The 20,120-nt window shown below is 46.4% G+C and overlaps 1 protein-coding gene across 1 annotated transcript in view; it reads left to right on the top strand.

The window, feature by feature from the left end:
- The first annotated feature begins 19,704 nt into the window (after positions 1-19,704).
- The window catches only part of EBF2 (EBF transcription factor 2), a 97,657-nt gene continuing 97,241 nt past the window's right edge, over positions 19,705-20,120 (top strand). Inside the window, exon 1 of the mRNA XM_009901601.2 lies at positions 19,705-19,855. Within this exon, the coding sequence (XP_009899903.1) occupies positions 19,725-19,855 (131 nt within the window). The 5' untranslated portion in view covers positions 19,705-19,724. The remainder of the gene's footprint in view (positions 19,856-20,120) is intronic.

Raw genomic sequence — 20,120 nt, 5'->3', positions numbered from 1 at the left:
TTCAACCTACCATCGACCAGTACCCCCAGGTCCCTCTCTGCCTGGCTGCTCTCCAGTCACTCTGACCCCAGCCTGTAGCTCTGCTTGGGGTTGTTGTGGCCAATGTGCAGAACCCAGCACTTGGATGTGTTAAATCTCATGCCCTGGGACTCTGCCCATCTGCCCAGCCTGTCGAGGTCTCTCTGCAGAGCCTCTCTACCCTCCAGCAGATCAACTCCTGCCCCCAGCTTGGTGTCGTCAGCAAATTTACTAATGATGGACTCAATGCCCTCGTCCAGATTATCAATAAAGATGTTAAAGAGCATGGGGCCCAGCACTGATCCCTGGGGCACACCACTGGTGCCTGGCTGCCAGCTGGCTGTGGCACCATTCACCACCACTCTCTGGGCTCAGCCTCCAGCCAGTTCCTAACCCATCGCAGTGTGCTCCCATCCAAGCCATGGGCTGACAGCTTGGCCAGGAGTTTGCTGTGGGGGACAGTGTCAAAGGCCTTGCTGAGGTCCAGGTAGACTACATCCACAGCCTGCCCCACATCCACCAGGTGGGTCACCTGATCATAGAAGGAGATCAGGTTGGTCAGGCAGGACCTGCCCTTCCTAAACCCATGCTGGCTGGGCCTGATCCCTTGGCCATCCTCTAAGTGCTGTGTGATTGCACTCAAGATGACCTGCTCCATAACCTTGCCTGGCACTGAGGTCAGGCTGACAGGCCTGGAATTCCCTGGTTCATCCAACCGACCCTTCTTGTGGATGGGCACCACGTTGGCCAGCTTCCAGTCCTCTGGGACCTCTCCAGTGAGCCAGGACTGCTGAAAAATGATGGAGAGTGGCTTGACCAGCACATCTGCCAGCTCTCTCAGCACCCTAGGATGGATCCCATCCAGTCCCATGGACTTGTGGGGATCCAAGCGGCTGAGGATATCTCTAACTATCCCCTCCTTCTGGAACAGAGGGAAACTATGCAGTTCCCTGGCTCCTTCTGCCAGCTCTGCAGGCCAGCTGTCTGGAAGACATTCTGTTCTGCTAGTAAAAATTGAGGCAAAGAAGGTGTTAAGTAACTCTGCCTTCTCCTCATCCTTTGTTACAACGTTCCCCTCCGTGTCCACCAAGGAGTGGAGGTTGTCCCTGCCCTTCCTCTTGCTATTCATGTATTTATAGAAGGACTTTTTGTTGTCCTTCACAGCAGAGGCCAGGCTAAGCTCCAAATGTGCTTTTGCCTCCCTGATTTTTTAACTACATGATCTAGCAACATCCTTAAACATTCAGTGGGTTGCCTCACCTTTCTTCCAAAGATGATACACCCTCTTTTTTGCCCTTAGCTCTATTACAAGTTCATTGCCCATCCAGGCTGGCCGTCTGCCCTGGCGGCTCATCTTCCAGCACATTGGCACAGCCTGTCCCTGCGCCTTGAAGCAGGTCCAGCCCTCCTGGACCCCTTTGTTTTTAAGGGCTTTTTCCCAAGGAACCCTCTGAGTTAGTTCCTTGAGTAGCCTGAAGTCTGCCCTCTGACAGTCCAGAGTGGAGGTCTTCTTGCTGCCCCTCCGAGCTTGACCAAATACTGAAAATTCAATTCTCTCGTGGTCGCTGGCCCCTAAACAGCCTCCGACCACCACATCCCCACCAGCCCTCCCCTGTTGGTGAAGAGGAGGTCAAGCATAGCCTTGCCCCTGGTAGGCTCGTGCAGCACCTGGGATAAGAAGCTATCCTCCATGCACTCTAAGAACGTCCTGGACTGCCTCCTCTCTGCTGTGTTGAGATCCCAGCAGATGTCAGGCAGGTTGAAGTCGCCCATGAGAACAAGGTCAGGAGATCTGGAAACAGCCTGAAGCTGCCTATAGAATGCTTCATCAACATCTTCCTCCTGTTTGGGTGGTCTATAACATACTCCAACCAGGATGTCTGCCCTGCCGGTCTTCCCTCTAATTCTTGCCCACAAGCACTCAACCCGATCATCCCTAATCTCCATCTCAACGGCATCTAGTGCCTCCCTGATGTACAGGGCCACCCCTCCACCCCTTCTTCCTTACCTGTCTCTCCTGAAGAGCCTGTAGCCGTCAATTGCAGCACTCCAGTCATGTGAGCTATCCCACCACGTCTCTGAGATGGCAACTACATCATAACTTTCCTGCTGCAACAAGGCTTCCAGCTCCTCTTGTCTGTTATTCATGCTTTGTGCATTAGTGTACATGCACTGCAGCTGGGCTGCTGGTATCACCTCTGGCTTTAGCTAGAACTAGAATTAGAGTTGAGGATAACTTGGAGACCTGCTAGCCATAGAAAAAGTGAAGTGAGAACAATTTTGCTAAAGTAAGCACCAAGAACACAAGGCAAGCCACTCAGAAAGTGTTTTTATTCCAACTAGAACAATTAAATGCTGAACTACATCTCTGAAAACGTCCACAGCACATCCACCACCAGGCACTTTTAAGAGCAGATTAGATAACCATCTACAGGGAACAGTCTAAGTAGAGCTGCTCTCTGCCTAAAGGTAAGAGATGCCTTAGTGCTTCCCAGCCCCAGTTTTCACTGCATTTTTCAGCCTGAAAACACAGGTTCTTTGTAGCAGTGACAAAGACCTAGATACACTGAGCCAAATCAATCCCCACTCAAAAAACACTTTAAAAAGTGTCAAGAATTCCTTCTGCTATTAGTCTGTAGAAAGGCACAATTAATGCTCCCCAATCTCTTTGAATCCTTGAGATCAATAGAGGAAACATGATAACAACACCAACAGCTGTAACAAGAGGTTATCTGGGAGGGAAAACCATCACTTCATGCACAGACTGCACTGTTAACATGCTGCATCTATAGGAAGCCTTGGGCGACTCTCAAGTGAAAGGAGCCTCACTCATCACCTTCATGGAACAGATTGCAGGAAGAGGGGGAGCTAAGGCAAAGACCTGCAAAAAGTCTCCAGTAGCTTCCATGTGAAAAACAGGCTGGAATCACAGAAAGATGTAAGAAATCTGGCTGAAATTGTTCAAGTTGGTTTTAGCTTTTGATTCCAGAGGAAAGTGTGAATGTGAAATGTGACTTCTAAAACAAAAGGGAAAGCTAATGCCAAGAAACATCTTGATTCATACTATACATAGAAATATTAGTAGTAACTTACTCTGAGTAGTAACACTTGAGTCGTGTGCAAAAATGACACATGCAGGTAGCTGGCATGGTTGGCATTAGGCATTCGTTAGCTTACTCCTTGCTGTATGAGTTTGGTTATCTCTGGTTTCATTTCTCACTAACAACTGCAGGGTATTTCTAGGATATTTAAGTGTTTCAAACTTTAATTCAACAAGCATTACTCAGGTATTTGCAGCTGAAACTGTTCTGAAACATTCCTTGCTTGCTTTGCTTTGTCACCCCCTGGTGACAAGTTGATAAGGCTCTGAAGGTAATGCCAGGAATGAACTGAGAGGGGAAGGAAGGGAGGCTGAAACAGCAGAATGAATTGTTCCATTCATGTGGCTTTTCTGCTAGGGAATAAGTTCACTTTGTAAACAGGAGAGAGGTGTGGTTTGCAGATCGGACAGGAAATCCTTAGCTCTAATCCTTGCTGTGTTGTTGATTCCCTTGGAAACCTCCAGCAAATGTTTTCTGTTCCTATTTCTTAAAAAATTGGAAATAAGCAGAGGATGGTAGCACTTCACTGGGTCCTAGGAGTAGACTTTCAGTTAAAACATTTATAACATGCTTTAAGAACAGGTCATGGAACATGCTTGAAAAGTGGGTTACTTGTCTGGGGCTATTTCCTTAACTTGTTCTTGGGGCCAGGGTCCTTTGGGGACCCAAGCTACCAATGTGCATCTAGAAGCTTTATTTTTCTCACTTGTACCAAAGGAATGCAGATACCTTACCAGGGGTATAAGGAAATGCAGCAGGCATTGTCTGGTGTGGTTTGTGGTCAGGCAGCCTTCACTGTTGTGCCCAGAACATACTGGCTGCACTTAGCCTTGCTGCACAGACTCCTTAATGCTCTCCCCTTGGGTTGCAGGGAGCACACTGGCGAGTGAAGCTGTGTGAGAAGGGGCTGTGGCTGAGGGAAGCTCCTGAAGAGGACTCTCTGTGTCAGGCCCTCATTAGGAGATGCATGCTCTGGCTGTTGAGCAGTGTGGTAAGTCCCTTCTACCCAAGAGCCCACACAGCAGATGCAGCTGTCTGGCAAGCTGCTCAGCTGTGTCTGATGGTGAAGGGTCCTGGAACCAGCAGATGATGGTGCTGGGAATACTGAAGCAGCAAAGAGTCTGGAGGTGTGACAGCTCTGCTGGGAGTCAGGGCAGAGATTCTGATGATTTTAGTGTGGTTCTGTATCCATGTAAATGACTGGTTCTAACCCCCTGCAGGGACACCTCCCACCAGCCCAGGCTGCTCAAGGCCTCATCCAGCCTGGCCTTGAACACCTCCAAGGAGGGGACAAGCACAGCCTCCATGGGCAACCTGTGCCAGTGTGTCCCCACCCTCACTGTAAAGAATGTTTTCTTAATATCTTCTAAATTTCCCCTCCTAAGGCTTCAATCCATTCCCTCTTGTCCTATCACTGCAAGCCCTTGCAAAAAGTCTGTTCCTAGCTTTCTTGTAGGCCCCATGTTTTCGCTGGGTGTTTCTTCCCTTGTGTTAGACAGAACACTGCATAAAGAGGCAATTGTTTGCTTAAACCACTATATCTCTATTGTCCTTTGAGAACAGTAATGAGCATGAGGTAACTGGACTTGGGGTCTGCCACAAGAAATAGGAGCAGCCAGCCCAGAAAATGAAGCTGCAGTGCTCCTTTGAAGAGGTGTTTTCTGCAGCAGCTTGAAATAGCTTGCTGTTTCCTCTGATTCCTTCGTGCAGTGCCAGCATCAGCAGATGCTGTTGCAAGCAGCCTGGGTGTAGTCCTGGTTTCATCCAGCATTGCCAAATTTGCAGCCTGACCACTCTTTCCCTCCCAAGTCGTAGTTAGCTGCTGATTTCAGCATCGTGTTTGCCACCCTCACAGTGTAGATGATGTGATGCAGTGCTCTAAATGGAGTAAGTATCTTGCTTCTGTTGTGACTGTAATGGGTGCTTTGTTTACCAGGAAAGCCCTGTCCCCATGAGTCAGTTCTGAAATGGATTCATACTGGGTGCACCACCAGAGTCCTCTGTAACTGCCGGGATGCTGGTCTTGAGGGGAAGGCTGGGGAAGCAAAATCCAGTGAATTGGAAAATACCATCCACAGGGCCCAAGCTGGCAGCCATGAATTGTGCATGAACTACAGTGATGTTTATCCAGTGTTATTCCCTGTGCTTAGAGATGTGGTTTTGGCCATGAAACAACTCAAATCAAGATCTCCATGAGGCACATTCCAACCCACCTAGGACTTCTGTCGACAGCAGTAATGAGCCAGCAGCGATAAGCCACCAAACCTTTGTTTTCTCAGTGTCTGATGTTTCTAGGACTCCTGAAAAGGCCCAGCTACATGCACTGTTAAATATTGCTGCCATTCCTCATCTTGGTTTGGTACACATCCACAAAACAAAATAATCCAGACAAACATTTGTAGTTGCATCTTATCAAAAATCATCCCAGAGTTGAATGTAAAGGTAAAAAAGGTTAGCTGCTCCTGGAGGCAAGCTTTGCTCCCTAGTGATCTGCATTCCCAACGGTTTTATGATGTTTTTTGACATTGGAACTGCTCCTTTTGGTTTACAAGCTGTGTCAATTGTAGCAGCTGCTCCAAACAGCACTGAGATGCAGCCCTTTCTGGGGTAGATTTTCAAAACTGTTCAGTGAAAAAGCTTCCAGCACATGTCAAAAAGGGGCTAATCCTATGGTTTTTCTTTACAAAAATCAATGGTAAGTTTTAAATTAGAGACTGATAAGGAACTTAAGGGATGTGTATTTTTTCCTCTGTTCTGTTTAACATTTGTTTCATGAGCTAAGCAAATAATCTCATCTCTTCCTTCCCTTTTCCCTCAATGCAGGAACAACAATAGTTTCTTCACTAGGCTCATGCATTTGGGTTATCCCACTGCATCTAACACTGTTTTGCTGCACAAATAACTCTAACTGCTATTTACTAAGGGAGACCTGAAGTTCCTTTGGATGTCTGTGCAAAATACACCCTGAATAAGATTTTTTGGTGATGCCAGAATAATTGCAAAAGAAAACAAAGATGAAAACATCCTCTAAAACTATCTGGGAAATTCAGGTCAGGGAATAATAACCCTTTGTGGAATATGCCAAGAACTCTCTGAAGAGCTGCGGTGCTATGCAGGTATCCTAGGCTCTTTAGAAATGCTTAACACGGAGGAAAACAAAGTCCTTGTGTCTAAAAAAGTACACAAGGAGACAGGATCTTGGGTTTTAATTCCCTTCTGAGGAGGTGTAGAATTTCGAAGGCTGTGCCAGGTGTGAGGACACGACGCTAGGCAGCTCCAAGCAGAGTGGACATTGCTTGGTTATTTTTGGACACAGCTCTTTAGTCAATGACCCTGGTGCTGCAGCTGTAACAAAGAGAGGTTTCTGCCTTGCTGTGGAGGTAAAACTTGAGGGAGGAAGGGAGGAAAAGAAGATGAAGACTGGATGGCCTGACCCATGTCACGTTTTGCTAACAGCGTTAGTTCATTGTTTAATTAAATAGTTAATTAAGTTCGCTGTGTGGACTGGATAGAACAATTAATTGGGTGCTCGTTTTGGTTTTTGATTTAAGAAAACAAAATTCAATTCATCATCACCTCGTGAATTTTGCTTCCCTCAGAGCACTGATCTCATCAATGTGACAGACACTAGCTGCCCTTTGTAGTATTAATGGGTCACGGTAGAAGAGCTTCCCATGCTTTCGGGGGAGTATTTAGAGAAGACTGGGAAAATGTGCTGGAGTAGGAATGGGAATCTGTTTGCAGCTGGCTTTTAAAAGGGAATTTCAGTGTGGTAGTTGAAATGAGGAGGCGCCTGGGGAGAAGGCTTTACTGGAAGGAAGGTGGAGAGTCATGAAAACAAATCCAAGAAATTATTATTTTTTTTGTAGCAATAGCTAAATGCAAAATGCAAATGTCCTCTTTTTTATTTTCATTTGTGGGAATATGGCTGTTTGTTAAGATGCTGTGAAAGAGGAGGCAAGCCTGGAGAAGTTGTATCTGACTTTCTGTAACATTCATTGTCAAAATGACAAGTTGTGAGGCTTGCAGCCAATGATTTTTGCTAAACTGCAATTTTCTATTTTTTTGGGTTTTTTTGGGTAGAGACTTAACAGAATTCTCAAAACGCTTCAAATGAAAGCTTCAGTGAAAACAACCAAACAAAACCCAACCACTCCTTCTCCTCAGGAGTTTGTTTTGTCTCCTTGCCAAAAATGAATCCTGGGCAGGCTTGATCAGCTCTCTCCCATTTATATGTTCAGAAAGGTTTGTGGCATTTCAGTTAGTGCTGCCAGGAATGCTTCTTCAGAGCAGCTCGGGGGATTTATGCTTGATATACCTGAGGTTAACAGGTGGTGTGCACAGTGTTAGCTGTATCAGGATGGCAAGGAGGATTGAACTGGGAGCACCCACGTTCTGGATAATTTCTATCCTGTCTCAGGTGCCAAATGATGAGCCAGCAAGTCTTGTAAAACAGCAAATGTCTTCTCTTCAGCCTTCTCTACAACACTGGGGTTTTGCAATTTTCTCCGCGTTTTCTAGGCTGAAGTCAGCCAGGAGAGGGAAGCAAAAGCATAGCCATGTGAGGCAGGTGTGAGATAACAGGCAGCTTCCTTTGTGACTTTTTTTTACCAGTATCCTCAATACCAGTAAGCAGGAATCCTGAGCCATGTGCATGTATGAAGCTGATGAAGCAGATGCCTGGGCAGCTGAGTAAAATCAGCCCACGGAGCCTTCTGCTACTGCTGTGTGAACTGCAGCAGGAATTGTGCCTGTCTTGGGGAGGAACTCTGCTAGTTCTCCTTCTCCTCTCCACTGAAGGTGTGTGAATGCCAGTACAACCAGTTCAGGTCTCACAATGAGAACTGAACTGCACCAGCTTAAAGTGCATTTTCTGAAACTTTAATTGCATCAGTGTTGGAGTTTTCTCACCTCATCAGTGATGAAAGAGAACACGCTGTGCCAAAAAGCTTGAAAGTTTGATGAATGGTGCCTGGTGAGAGCAGCTCTACAGAGCACCACTGCCTGGGTGGCAGCACTGCAGAGAGTTCCTGGAAAGTTGTTCCGTGGGTGCTCTTCTGATTCCTCCTGGAACTCTGCAGTCATGCTGCCACCTATGGAAACCTCCCCAGCAGCCTGGCTTGCTGCTCCGCAGCTGTGCAAACAGGCTGTGAGCTTACACCTCTGATTGCTGATAAAACTCCTTTCTGTTTTACTGGATCTTTGTTAATCTCGACATGAGATGGCTCAAATTCTCTTCCCTTGAAATAAATTAGTTTTGAAATTTAAATTGGTTCCGGAAATTGCTCCTTAGGACAATATTTTTGTTTGACACTGAGGCACCAAGGCCTGCAGAAGGAGGAGTTTGTTCAGAAGTATTTTCTCGTGTTCTCAACAGTGTTCTGGTTCTCTGGTTTGGGTTGTTCTTTTCCGCAGCACATCATTGGTGTTAGGTGTACTATGAATGTTGCAAAGAAGCTGTAGCATTTGTGATTAAGAAATTTCCAGGTAGTGTGTGAAGGTATCAAATGTTATTGAGATCTGGAGGAAAGACTACATTGGCTAAAACCTTCAAAAGGAGCTCAAGGGAATAGGGTGTTCAAATGCTTATAGAAATTGGACCCTAGAGCTTATCTGAGTGAGAAAAGTGACAAGAATAACTCCATAACTGTTCTTAATCACTCCCAAAGTAGGTATTTCCAGTCCTGAAATCCTAGTTTGTCTTGATCTGCTTCAGAGAAAATAAGAACAGTAGTAAAATGGCTGATTCTGCAATAAAACATTCCCCACAGAGTATAGCCTCTGCTATTTCACTGGCAGACTTCTGAAGCTGCTCCACATAGACCTGAAAGAAGCAGGAAGGTAAAAGAGAGAAGGCAGTATCTCAATGTTTTTGGAATGAGTTTGACCACAATATAAAGGTCTCTCTGAGGTCTGTGACTACTTGGCACATATAAGTTAAACTGAGGAATGGAACTGTGAGACAACTCTAAATCCAGCAAAGCAGTATGTGTGGCCTCCAGACAGAGGGTGTAACTCTGCCCCTGAGGAGGACACTGCAGGCTGTCAATGTCCATTCCTTGGAAACTGTGCTCTTGGCTCTGATGTCACCCTGAACCAGTTCTGTGTTGGTGACTGCAGGGAAAACTGCTGTAAATGTTTGTGAGCATCCTGGAAAGCAGCCTAGGTTTGCATCATACAGGATGTCTTGATTATATCAGTAGCAGATATCCAAAGCATTTTTGTTTCTTTATGGCTGTTTCATACAGAGTAAAACTGAATTTTATAATAAATAGTCATGTGGCCAAACCTGATGACTTTTATATTTAATTCGTTTTGGCTGTCACCTGAGGATCTTTAATCATGATGCAGAGGTGTGATAACCCTGATTTAGAAGGCAAGGGAAAGGAGATGAACTTGCTTCAGATTGTGAGATGCCTCATTAACAAAGCCTGGAATTGCTGATGCTCCATTTATTTGCTCCAGTTTGCTGTTAATGTGGTCTGTGTGGCACTGAAAGTTGGGTCTAATCCAGCAGGCAATTCCCCTTCCTTCAGAACTGCTCAGGACGTGCTTTCTCTTGCTTCTCTGCACAGCATAACTTCAAGTCTATGCTGCCATTTGTGCTTGGAGGGGCAGAGAGGAAGGCTTCTTATGGACCAGACTCTATGAAACTTAGTTTTGATTGAGGTCAGAAGCAAAGTGTATATTTACACTACTCAAAAGCAGAGAGTAGCAGGAGTTTATAGGAATCAGTCTGGCCTTAAGATGCTATAAGGAAAAAGAAAAGTTTAGATGGGAAAGTCTGTTGGAGTGTGGGTCAGGAGACAGAAGAGACTTCTCTGTCAGTACAGTGGTCCTGGGAAGGCATTTTTTTGGGGTTACATGAGCAGGAGGCATGTTCAATCAGTAACTGTAGCTTTCCACGTCTTGGGACAGACACCAGCTTTGTAATAGCAACGACTAAATGATCATCCCTCATTAAATCTAACAGCACATACCAGAGCTGTTGAGGTTATCCATGAGTCGAAGTCTAAGCAAAGTTATCTCAGAAGAGAAGAGCAGGACAACGCTGGATTTATTCCCTCCTGGAAGCAGCAGTTCTAGCAGTGGTGTCACCATACGGGCCACAAGGTGGTGGCATTGCCCAGCTAAACCATAAACCATCCTCTCGGTACTGGGACTTCGATGGGTTTGTGTCTTGTGCAGCTTTGGGGAAAGAAAATCACCTTGAACATTTTAATCTGTTGCATAATTAATCAGGAACATAAAATACACATCTTGATGGGAGTGACTTTTTTCTCTTCCTCTTCTGCTCTCCCCAACACCAGTTATTAGGCATTTTGAATAGCATTTACCTGTCCTTCAAAAGCACTGAAAGTGGTTTGTGCCCTGGGAGTTAGAGTAGGTTCAGTTCCTGACTTCCCATGTGATCTCGGGCAAGTGGCTTAAATTTTGTGGAGCTCTGTTTCTGAGTGGTAAGTTAGAATTATTCCATTCCACCTGCTCTGGTTTACTGTGCAGCCTCTTCAGACACAGCATATGCACACAGCATCCTGTCTCTTCTGGAGTATTCAAAGTACTTTTGTAATCTTTGCAAAGTTAAGAGGTACGGCCCCAAAATATTTCATTTAATTGTTGTTAATTAACTTGTACAAATGAGTTGAGCAACGGGAGCTCAGTGGAGATGTGCACCAGTGGGCAGCCTCTATTGAGCTGGTGCTGAGCCCTATTCCTTGACCTCAAAATTTGGTCTCATGTTTGGGATTCTGCTCTGACAAGTATAAGGCTGGTGTGTGGTGAAGTCAGCGAGCAGATGGCCAAGGGCAGCTTCACTACTGCTGAAACTAATGACAGAACTTAGGCAGCTCACCCAGTTCCCTGCTTTTCTCTTGCTTGTACTCATGAACAAGTGCACCTAAGATACTGGGGGATGGGAAATCAGTGCAGGTGTTAAAACATGACAGATGATCAAATATTTAGTGCCTGTCTTATGAAATAATAAGGCCAGGAGATTCTGTCAAGTGTTAAGGCTTGTAAACTGTATTCCCCATTTCACAAAAACTGTGGAAGTGGAACCTTTCCAACTGTGGAGTGAATCTCTTAATAGTTTACCAATATCTGCTGTTTTACCTCGGGAGTTGAGCTAAAGATGTGCAACTTTCTATGTGATCAGTGTGGATGTGTCTGTGTGAGGAGTGTGCAAGTGTGGTGATTTGATTATCTAGATAAACCTGGCAGTGCCAGTGCATGCCCTTGGCTCATTAACCAATACTTGGTGCAAAGGTTGCCTTGTTCCCAGCCCACAGCATGCTTCTTAAAACAGATGTTTGTGTCTTGGCTTACTTCTTAAATGTTATTTTGCAGGGTATGTGGCAAATGTGCCAGTAATGGAGCCTTGGGGAATATTTTCACATATTCATGGATAACATACTCCCAGAATCCAGGAGCTCCTGAGATCAAATCCCCTCTCTTCACAGCTGACCTGCTGCAATTTGACTTCCAAGCGCTCTCACTTCTCTGCTCACCAAGCAGGAATGATACAGTAACATTGACTCAGTGCAGGTGCTGAGAGACTTGCCTTGGTAGTTGTATTGAAAAGGGGAAAAGACACAGCACAAAGCACATCAAAGCTCCCACTTTGTAGGGCTTCTATTATGGAAACTAGCTTGCAGTGGTCAACAAAAATAGAAGCAAAAAAAACAAAAAACAAACCAAAACCAAAGAAATGAAAACTTAGGAGAAAATATGAAGAAATTAACTGCGCCAGTCCTTCGAAAAGAACTTTTCCAAGGTGGACTAATCCCTGAAGAAACTTTGATTCTTGCACTTCTGATCTAGGGTTGTGAGATGAGAAGTGTTTGTTAAGGTAGTTTATGAGCATATACAATTGCCTAATTGGTGCTGTTGTCTGCTGATTACTCTGCCTGGTTTAAAAATCAGTTACCCATGCACAACAATAGTAACTTACTACTTTTCTGATACTCACTCGTGTTGAGATGATGCCTGATAGGCTGGCTAGAAAAACACGGCTGTGCAAGTGTGTTCAAATGAAAGCTGGAGCTTTTTCATACTAGGGCTGATCTTGCTGCAGATTGTGAATGGAAGAAAGAAAATTATCTGCCATATGCTTCAACATATTCTAGACTTCAGATGCTCTGAACACATGGTCTGGAAAACAACAGAGGGTGTTTTCCTTCCCTAAAGCCAAAGAATGCCTGTGGACCACAAAGCTGTCTGCTCAGGGTAGTGTTCTCAAACCCCCTGAACCTGCTCATCTGTTTTGTTGCGTTTGATGTCTCATGGACTTGGTGTAAGCAAAGGCTTATTTTTTGTCTTTGGCAAGGAGCTAAGGGGGAGGCTGCATATCAAGAGCTGTCTTTCTTTACTTCTCTTCACCCCCTGCCCCATGTTAGTCAACTGGTACACAACGAATCTCTAAAGCTGGTGCTGCCTGCCATGAAAGGATCATCCTGAACAGAGCCATCTTCTGCGGAATCACAGCTCAGATGACAATTTTTCCATCTACAAGAGAAACAAACAGATCTGAACTGATATCATGGCTTACTGTAGCTCTTGGTATAATTTCAAATACCTTGTGGTTTGTCATCATAAAGTTTGCCCTGGGTAAATCTACTGACCACGGAGCCTGGCTCTGGTTGGGTGTCATAAAGGTGCCTTTTTGTTTAACAGCTCTTCACCAGCCTAAGCATAACCTGACTTCTGTACTCGTCTGGTACCAGCTCGTTCTCACCGATGCCCTTAACTTGGTTCTTAAATTGGACTGATTTGAATCCTCAAGCTTATAGAAGCTCAGAATTATACTGGTTACAGGACCCTAAGACTGGAAAGACCTGTGGAAAGCATTTGGCATTGGGTACTAACAGCTTCACTGCTTGTAACCCAAGTGCAAATGCTTGCAGGATCAGAATCAGCCTGTGTGGCTTGGCAGCTTTTGAAATGCTGTCCTCTGAGGCAGAAGTCCATTTGGCTCTGTGAAGTTAGGTGTGTTAATAGTTCTGTTCCACCAAATAAATACACACACACCACACCTTCACACCCTCCCCAACTCTTCAGGTTATTTAATATACTTCAGAGAAGAACCAAGTTGCCTCTCCAAGGCTGTAAAGCTCTAATTGTGATATACTGAGCTTTTAACTACCTCTTCTTACCTTGTGGAAAGAATGTAGGAAGAGTCAGATTAGATTGGGCTTCTTGTGTACGTAATCTTACCTTCCAGCACCAGATGCTTTAAAGAAGGCATGGGAAACCTTGCAGGAGGCAGATGTTTTGATTATTGACCTTCCCCATGAGGTGTTTTCCTAATCTTAATAATTTGTATTATGGTTGTAGCAATAAACTCCAGTCAGGGATTTAGAATCTGGTGAGATTCCATATTAAGCGACAAGATTAAAGCTACTTCCTCCTGGAAGAAGCCTGCAAATGCAGCCCCTAATAACACAACCTGCTTTTATTTTTAAATTGCAAAGCTCAGTGCCACTTTCAGGATTGTTTTGCACTAATTCTGTAACTCTAGACTGAAAATAGCCTCCAATGGCAACATATCTGCAAAACCAGCAAATCTGGGATTAAACACAGCTCACACGCTCCTGCTGCAAAGCTAGTTTGCATCAAAGTAATTTTGTATCGCTGTAAGCCGAGGGTCCAAATTTCAGTGTAAGGCTGTGCTGTACAAACTGAAGAAATTTACAGCTGTTAGCACTTCTTACATTTTTAAACTCTTCAAAAATCAAGGGGTTTTTATCTAGCAAGTTCCTTAAGGTTTGCTGACTTTGGAGCAGGCAAAGTCTCCCCGTGGCATCACTCGAGACTGACTATTCCTGTAATTAAAGTCAGACACCTGTTTGAGACAGAGCTCCGTTGAGCTGAATCTGGAAATAAAACTTGGGCCCTAGCTGTACAGATGTTTAAGCAGGAGGTTAAGCACATGGATATTGTCAAGTAATTTTTGTAAGACCACTCAGGTGACTAATATAGGTCAAGTGCCGATACAAGAATGTCTGTAATGCTGGGGACCACTTTTTATTTGCTTCATATGCTAATGAATTTAATTCTGCTCCTCAGTATGCATTTATCCAGTTGCTGGTGAGAAAGTGTCTAACAACTGGAGCTGGGTCACCAGTGTGTGGAACTAGAAAAGTCACAATCTCCTCTTCCTGTTGAATATTTTAGATACTTTATATACAGAGCCATATTGAAAATCTGTCCTTGATTGCTGTCCATAAACTGCAAAATGAGAGAGAGGATCCCAGCACAAATATACACCCACTTAAAGCCTTTTTCCTGCCTGTGCTTGTTGCTTCAAACCTCCATGTGGTTAGAAAAACAAACTTGAGCACTAAGGCTTCTCAAATCTGCATTGTAAAATAAAATGGAACGTACACTCCTGATGGTAAAATATTATTTGCTAGGGTGTTCCAAACCCCACTCTAGGCAAAAGGCAGAAAAAGTATCCTTACAAAAAATAGATTAAAAAAAAAAAGTTGGATATAAAACCTAGCAGATGTATTTTCCTGTTCTGGTGGAAGGAAAAAAGCACCTACTTGTTGGGATGAATGGGAGACTCAAATGATGATCTGATGGATACATTTCCCCTCTTTTGGGCAAGAAGAGGCAGAGAAGAAGTTATTAAATGTTTACTTATGCATTTGTAAGTTTGAAAGTGTTCCTTTGCTCCCTGCATCATTATAAATGTGATCAGCTGAATCTCTGAAGCTTTCCCATTTTGTAGGTGCTGATCAGCGTGCAGAGGGGCTGCAGCAAATGGTGCCTTCATGATGCGGGAGGGAAGGGGGAGAGAAAGGGAGAGACCAGGTACAGCTCCTCATGTCACGGCTCTGAGCTGTGTTCCTGGTTACTGCTCATGGCACGGCGCGGGTGAGGGTGTGCGTGGAGGGGGCTGGTGTTTCATACATGGGGGTTCAACTTGCCAAATAGCGGAGTTCTTTTTGAGATGATATAAACCTGAGCTTCAGTAAATACAACCAAGGGGACTTCAACGGTGAAGTCTCTGGTTGGTGCTTTCCACTCAGAGTCAAGAGCTCGATTTGCTTTCAGGACTGAGTCGTGTGCACCTGAGCTGCTTTAAGCCTCTCACATTAAAAACCTCTTAAGAATGTTTTGGGGGGTGTGTTTGTTTGATTCCACTCAGGCTGTGTTCTTATTTCATTTAAATCAAAGGTCTGGTAAACCAGGAGTAGGCTTACATCAGTCGGAGTAAACTTCACATCCAGCTCTGCTCCTTGAACAGGGTCTCCATGCCAGCTCAGGGCACAACTTGTGCCAGTTTCTTGCAGCCATGTTTCTGTTGAAGGGTAGCCCGTGCCAGTCAATGTTTTGTTGATGTTTGTGTTTGGCAGTTGCAAGTTGTTTTCGAGGACTCGTTTGTTTGTCAAATATCGTTTTCTTGAAGGAATGTGATGTCTGTGTGCTTGTGTTCCCTTGCGTTGTGAATAACTTAAAACTTCGGGCTGCTAACAGCTTCACGCAACGTTTACAGCGGACACTTCTATTTCTAGTACAAGGCTACCAGGAAAATGAACTTTTGGGTGAGATCAGTGGGTAAAGGGGGAAGGTCAATTTTTCTCCATCTTGACACTGATAATTTTCACCTATGACTCTCCCCTTAAGACACCTCAAGGAAGATGAGTTCTCACCATGGTTAGGAACAAAAATGAAATGTTTCAAGTGCCGTCTTCAGGTGTAGTTTAACTTTCTCATTGGCGTGTTCTCCTTAAGCGCGTGAGGAAAACAGGAACGGTTTAAAGTTGCACTTTTAAAGGGCTTAACTATTATCTGCAATATTTATATTTTGTCCTGCTTGGGAGCTGCTGAGATGTGTCAAGCCGTGAAAGTTGCCTCCGACGCCACTGAACATCTACATCGGCTTCCTTCTTGTCACCGCGGCGTGTGGCAGCAGGGAGGGGATCGCTCTCCTCGGAACGGAGACGAGCAGCCCTCGCCCCAGCAGCCGAGTTTTGGGTTTCGTTGGGGTTTTTTTGTTTGTGTGGGTTTGGTTTTGTTTTTTTCCTTCGGGTTTTTGTTTGGGTTTTTTTTTTCAGCCTCGGGAAACCAGGAGCTTCCAGCCGTTCGCGGGAACGGAGCCGCTCGTTGCGGCACCTCTCGCAGTGGCGGAGTGCGGAGCCAGCCCTGGCACCGGCCCCGAGCGAGCCTCGGCCCCGGGACTGTGCGGCCCGAGACCCTTCCGGGCCCCGCTCGCTCGGTCTGTGAGCGGCAGCCGCCCGAGGCTCCGCACCGTTCCCTGCCGACTTGGAGCCGTTTCCCTCGGCGCCACGCGCCTCCGAGAAAGCCGCTCCCGGAGCCTTGTTGTTCGGGTCTCTGCTTCGTATTCGGAACGGCGGGCAAGCATGCTGTGGAAGACCCGCTGCTGGAGGGGCCCTTCCCGTCACTGAGGTTTCCTCCTCGGCTCTTGCGGTGGATTTTTGCCGAGCTAACGCGCTCATCCCTTTCGGAGTTACACAGTGCCCATTACCTGCGGCGGAACTGGCTCCCGTAGACCGCACAAATCTCGGAAGGGCAAATCCCCATTAAGCGGTGGTTGCACCAGTATGAACGCTGCTTTCACTGGGTGAATTTACATCGGAAGCGTTTGAGAGGTGGGCTTTTGCTAGACGGTGTTTACACCGTCGGCATGAAATAGGGAACCTGGATCAGGAGTTTCTCATGTCAGAAGCATTTCCAACTCCTGTGCTTGTTCTGGATGATCTCCGGAGGTCCCTTCCAGCCCCTATTGTTATGTCACTAAAGATACGCTGCAAAGCAGGGAAACTTAATTTGGAGGGGGAAGAGATCTGCCGCCGAAAGTGCTTCCTCAGGCGAGGCCCGTGCCGCCCGCAGCTCCGCGCTTCTCGGTGCTTCCCGGCGGGCACGGAGCAGCTCCCTCCTCCTGGGTCAGGGGAGAGGGAAGGCTCCCTTCGTTTGCTCCTGAAGTGCAAAATTGAGGTGGCAGCTGTTTGGAGCGAGGAGAGTGCATCTCCCGTGACCTGCGGCACTGCCCTCTGACCCGCCGTGAATCCCGAGAAGCGGGAGGCTCCCGAGGGCCTCGGCACACGAGTCCCCATTGTTTCCAAAGCTGGCATCGTCCCGCCGGGCACGCACCGGGAGGTTCCTTAAGCGACCGGGCTGAGACCGAAGGAGCATCTGAGTTGGATCTGAGCGGGGCCACCTTGAACGCCTTCGGGAGACAGGCTCGGCTGTATCCCTGGGAGCGAATGACTCCGGTTATTAGGGAACATTTTTCTTCCTACGAATGCATCGGCCAAGGTTAGATAGAGTGGGAATTCTGCCTCCTCCCCTTCCGTCTCTGTCTCAGGTTTAAGAGTAAATGCAGAAACGGTCAGAGTGGCATTGCCAAAAACGATCTCTGGACAATGAGGGGGCTTTTACTCGAGGTAATGTACCCACGCTAACTGTGAAACAGTCAACAAACAAAATCTCCAGACTATCTTCCCATTGCCTGTACACTTACATCACACGTTCTTGTTTTCTTACTCCCTTTCTTTTATTTGTTTGAATATCTTACCCTCTTTGGTTGGATCAGTTTAACTTATGCTGAGAAATTGAATCTCCAAGATAAAAATATCATCTCTGAAAGCTTGGTCTCCCCTCCGTAACGCCATCAAACTGCTGTTGCTTTTCTTTAACGTGCAAATAACGCCAGCCTCGCCTTTGCTAACCTGGCGAAATCACTTGCTGCATATTTATCAGTCTGGGGAGGTGGGTTAGCATGGTAAATATCCTTGAACAAAGATCGTCTGAGGTGTATTAGTTCACCCGGTGCCATGTCTGTCACTTAAGTAGACAGAATAATTCGGAGTCCCGGCTCTGCCCTCAGTCGTGCCTGAATTAAGGATACATTTCCATGAAAGTTTTATGGGAAGGTTTTAATTTGCTATGTTTAGGGGGAGAGAACTGTCTGAAACTCCACGAAAATAATTTGATGTTGGCTAGAAAGGTTCTTTTTAAAACGCAGATGAACGGGGATGGAAGGATTTAGGTTTATTCTGAAATGGAAATGGTAGTTCTATCCCGTAAAAAAAAAAAAAAAAAAAAAAAAGAAAAGATCATAAAGCAGGTTAAAGAGAGAAGCTGTACATAATGAGTAAAGGAAATCCTTGCGCTGTCCCTTTAACTACCGAACATCTGATTCCCTCATCTGGCAGATGGTCTCTGAGCACAGATTTGCATTCATTGTCCTGAAATCTGTTTTCGCGTTGGTGTTATATAGATTTCAGAGGCAGATCTATACACGGATCAGAATACAAAAGGGCCGGGAGGAAAGTATCTCCAAGGCAGAGTGGTTTGGAAAAAAGAAATCGACACTAAAAGTCGGTGCAGGTAGCGCCTGGCGCTCCGCGGGCTGAGCGGGGCCAGCGCCGGCTCCTTTCACGGGGAATTTTGCCTCTGTGGGATGTTATAAAAAGTTTTAAGGCTTGGTCCTGACAGCTCGCTCACAGAGAGAACTGCAGGCTCTGGGCGCTGCAGTCTCTCTCCCCTCCCTGTGACTGGCACACACGGAGCCCTGGCAGGCTCCGCTACCCGCTTCGTTCCCCCGGAGCAATTTGGATTCACACGCCCCGCCCGCAGGCAAACCAGCGCTCTCTTTGTTACAGAGTCAATGAACCGTTTCGGCCGGAAAGGGCCTTTAAGGTCATCGAGCCCAACCATTTTCCGACTCATCCGAGTCCGGTGCTGAACCATGTCCCTCAGCACCACATCTCTGCGGCTTTTGACCCGCCTGTCTCGGAGATGTGCACGAAAGGAGGTCTGCCAGCGCGATCCGGATTTACAGGAGTTCCTGCTTCTGGTGCAATGCAGATGTGAGGCGGCAGGGCCGCTGGATGCGGGGCTGACAAGCTGTGATATTGGGTGCAGGTGAGGGGTCCCGCTGCCCGGGGTCCCGGGGCCTCTCCCACCCCGCGGTAAATGCGAACCGGCAGCGCCGGGAGCGCGGCCCGGCTGCGGGCGACCCGCGGACAGCCAATCAGGGACGGCCATGCAAATGAGAGTGCCTAATATGGGCGTGGGCCCCGCCCCCGCCGCTCCCGCCTGCGGCCCATTCATGGTGCGGGGCCGGAGCGCGGCCCGGGCGTGCGGCGCGACTCCAGCTCCAGCTTCTCTCTGCCGCCTCCGTCCCGCAGCTCCTGGCCGGCTTCATTTTTTCCTTCTTCTTCTTCTTCTGTGTTTTTTTTTTTTTTTTTTTCCCTACCCTGGATTAGGCAGCGATCAATCCTGCTCCCTCTGTCTGTTGAGAAACAGGTGATCCTTGGTAACAGCGATTCTTTCCTGGATGCGGTTTCCTCGCCTGCCTTTGAAGGATGATGACACCAGGGAAGACTGAAGCAGCGTAACTTTTACTCTGCAAGAGGAGAAACTTCCCCCCCCACCCCGTTATCTGAAGGCATTAAAAACACGTAGCATTTAAAAGCAGAAGAAGTTGGTTTTAAAGCTGAACTCCGCTTTTCTGGGATTTGTGTGTGTCAATTACAAAAGCTGCATCTTTTTAAATTTTTTTTTTTTAAACCTACTTTCCTCCTTCCTTATCTCCCAAAAGGAAACTGTTGGTAGTTGGAATAGACTTTTTAAATGTTTGGAATTCAAGATACTTTGGGAAGAGGACCAATTCTGAAAGATAAATCTCTAGGTTCCGAAATGGATTCCGTCAGGTCCTGGGTCAGAAACGTTGGGGTTGTGGATGCAAACGTAGCAGCACAAAGGTAACCATCACTATTTCTCTCCAACTTTCCCCCCGCCTTAAAAAAAATTCTTTAAGCAAGCCGATTCTTTACTCACTGTTGTTATTTGCATTTCATATAACATTTATTTTCTCCTTTTCTGTCCCACTCCCGGTCTCCTCTAGTCAATGCCAATTCAAAGTAGCACAGCTAGGACTAGGGCTAAGCTCCGAGCCCGCTGAATACCGAGTCCTAAAGCCCGGTGCGGGGATCATCTGTCAGAGACCTCAGGCCATTCCTTCTCCTA

This window comes from Dryobates pubescens, chromosome 31 (genome assembly GCF_014839835.1).
Source record: "Dryobates pubescens isolate bDryPub1 chromosome 31, bDryPub1.pri, whole genome shotgun sequence".
NCBI lineage: Eukaryota > Metazoa > Chordata > Aves > Piciformes > Picidae > Dryobates > Dryobates pubescens.
The sequence above is the reverse complement of the archived record's forward strand: the minus strand, read 5'-3'. Positions and strand labels throughout refer to the sequence as shown.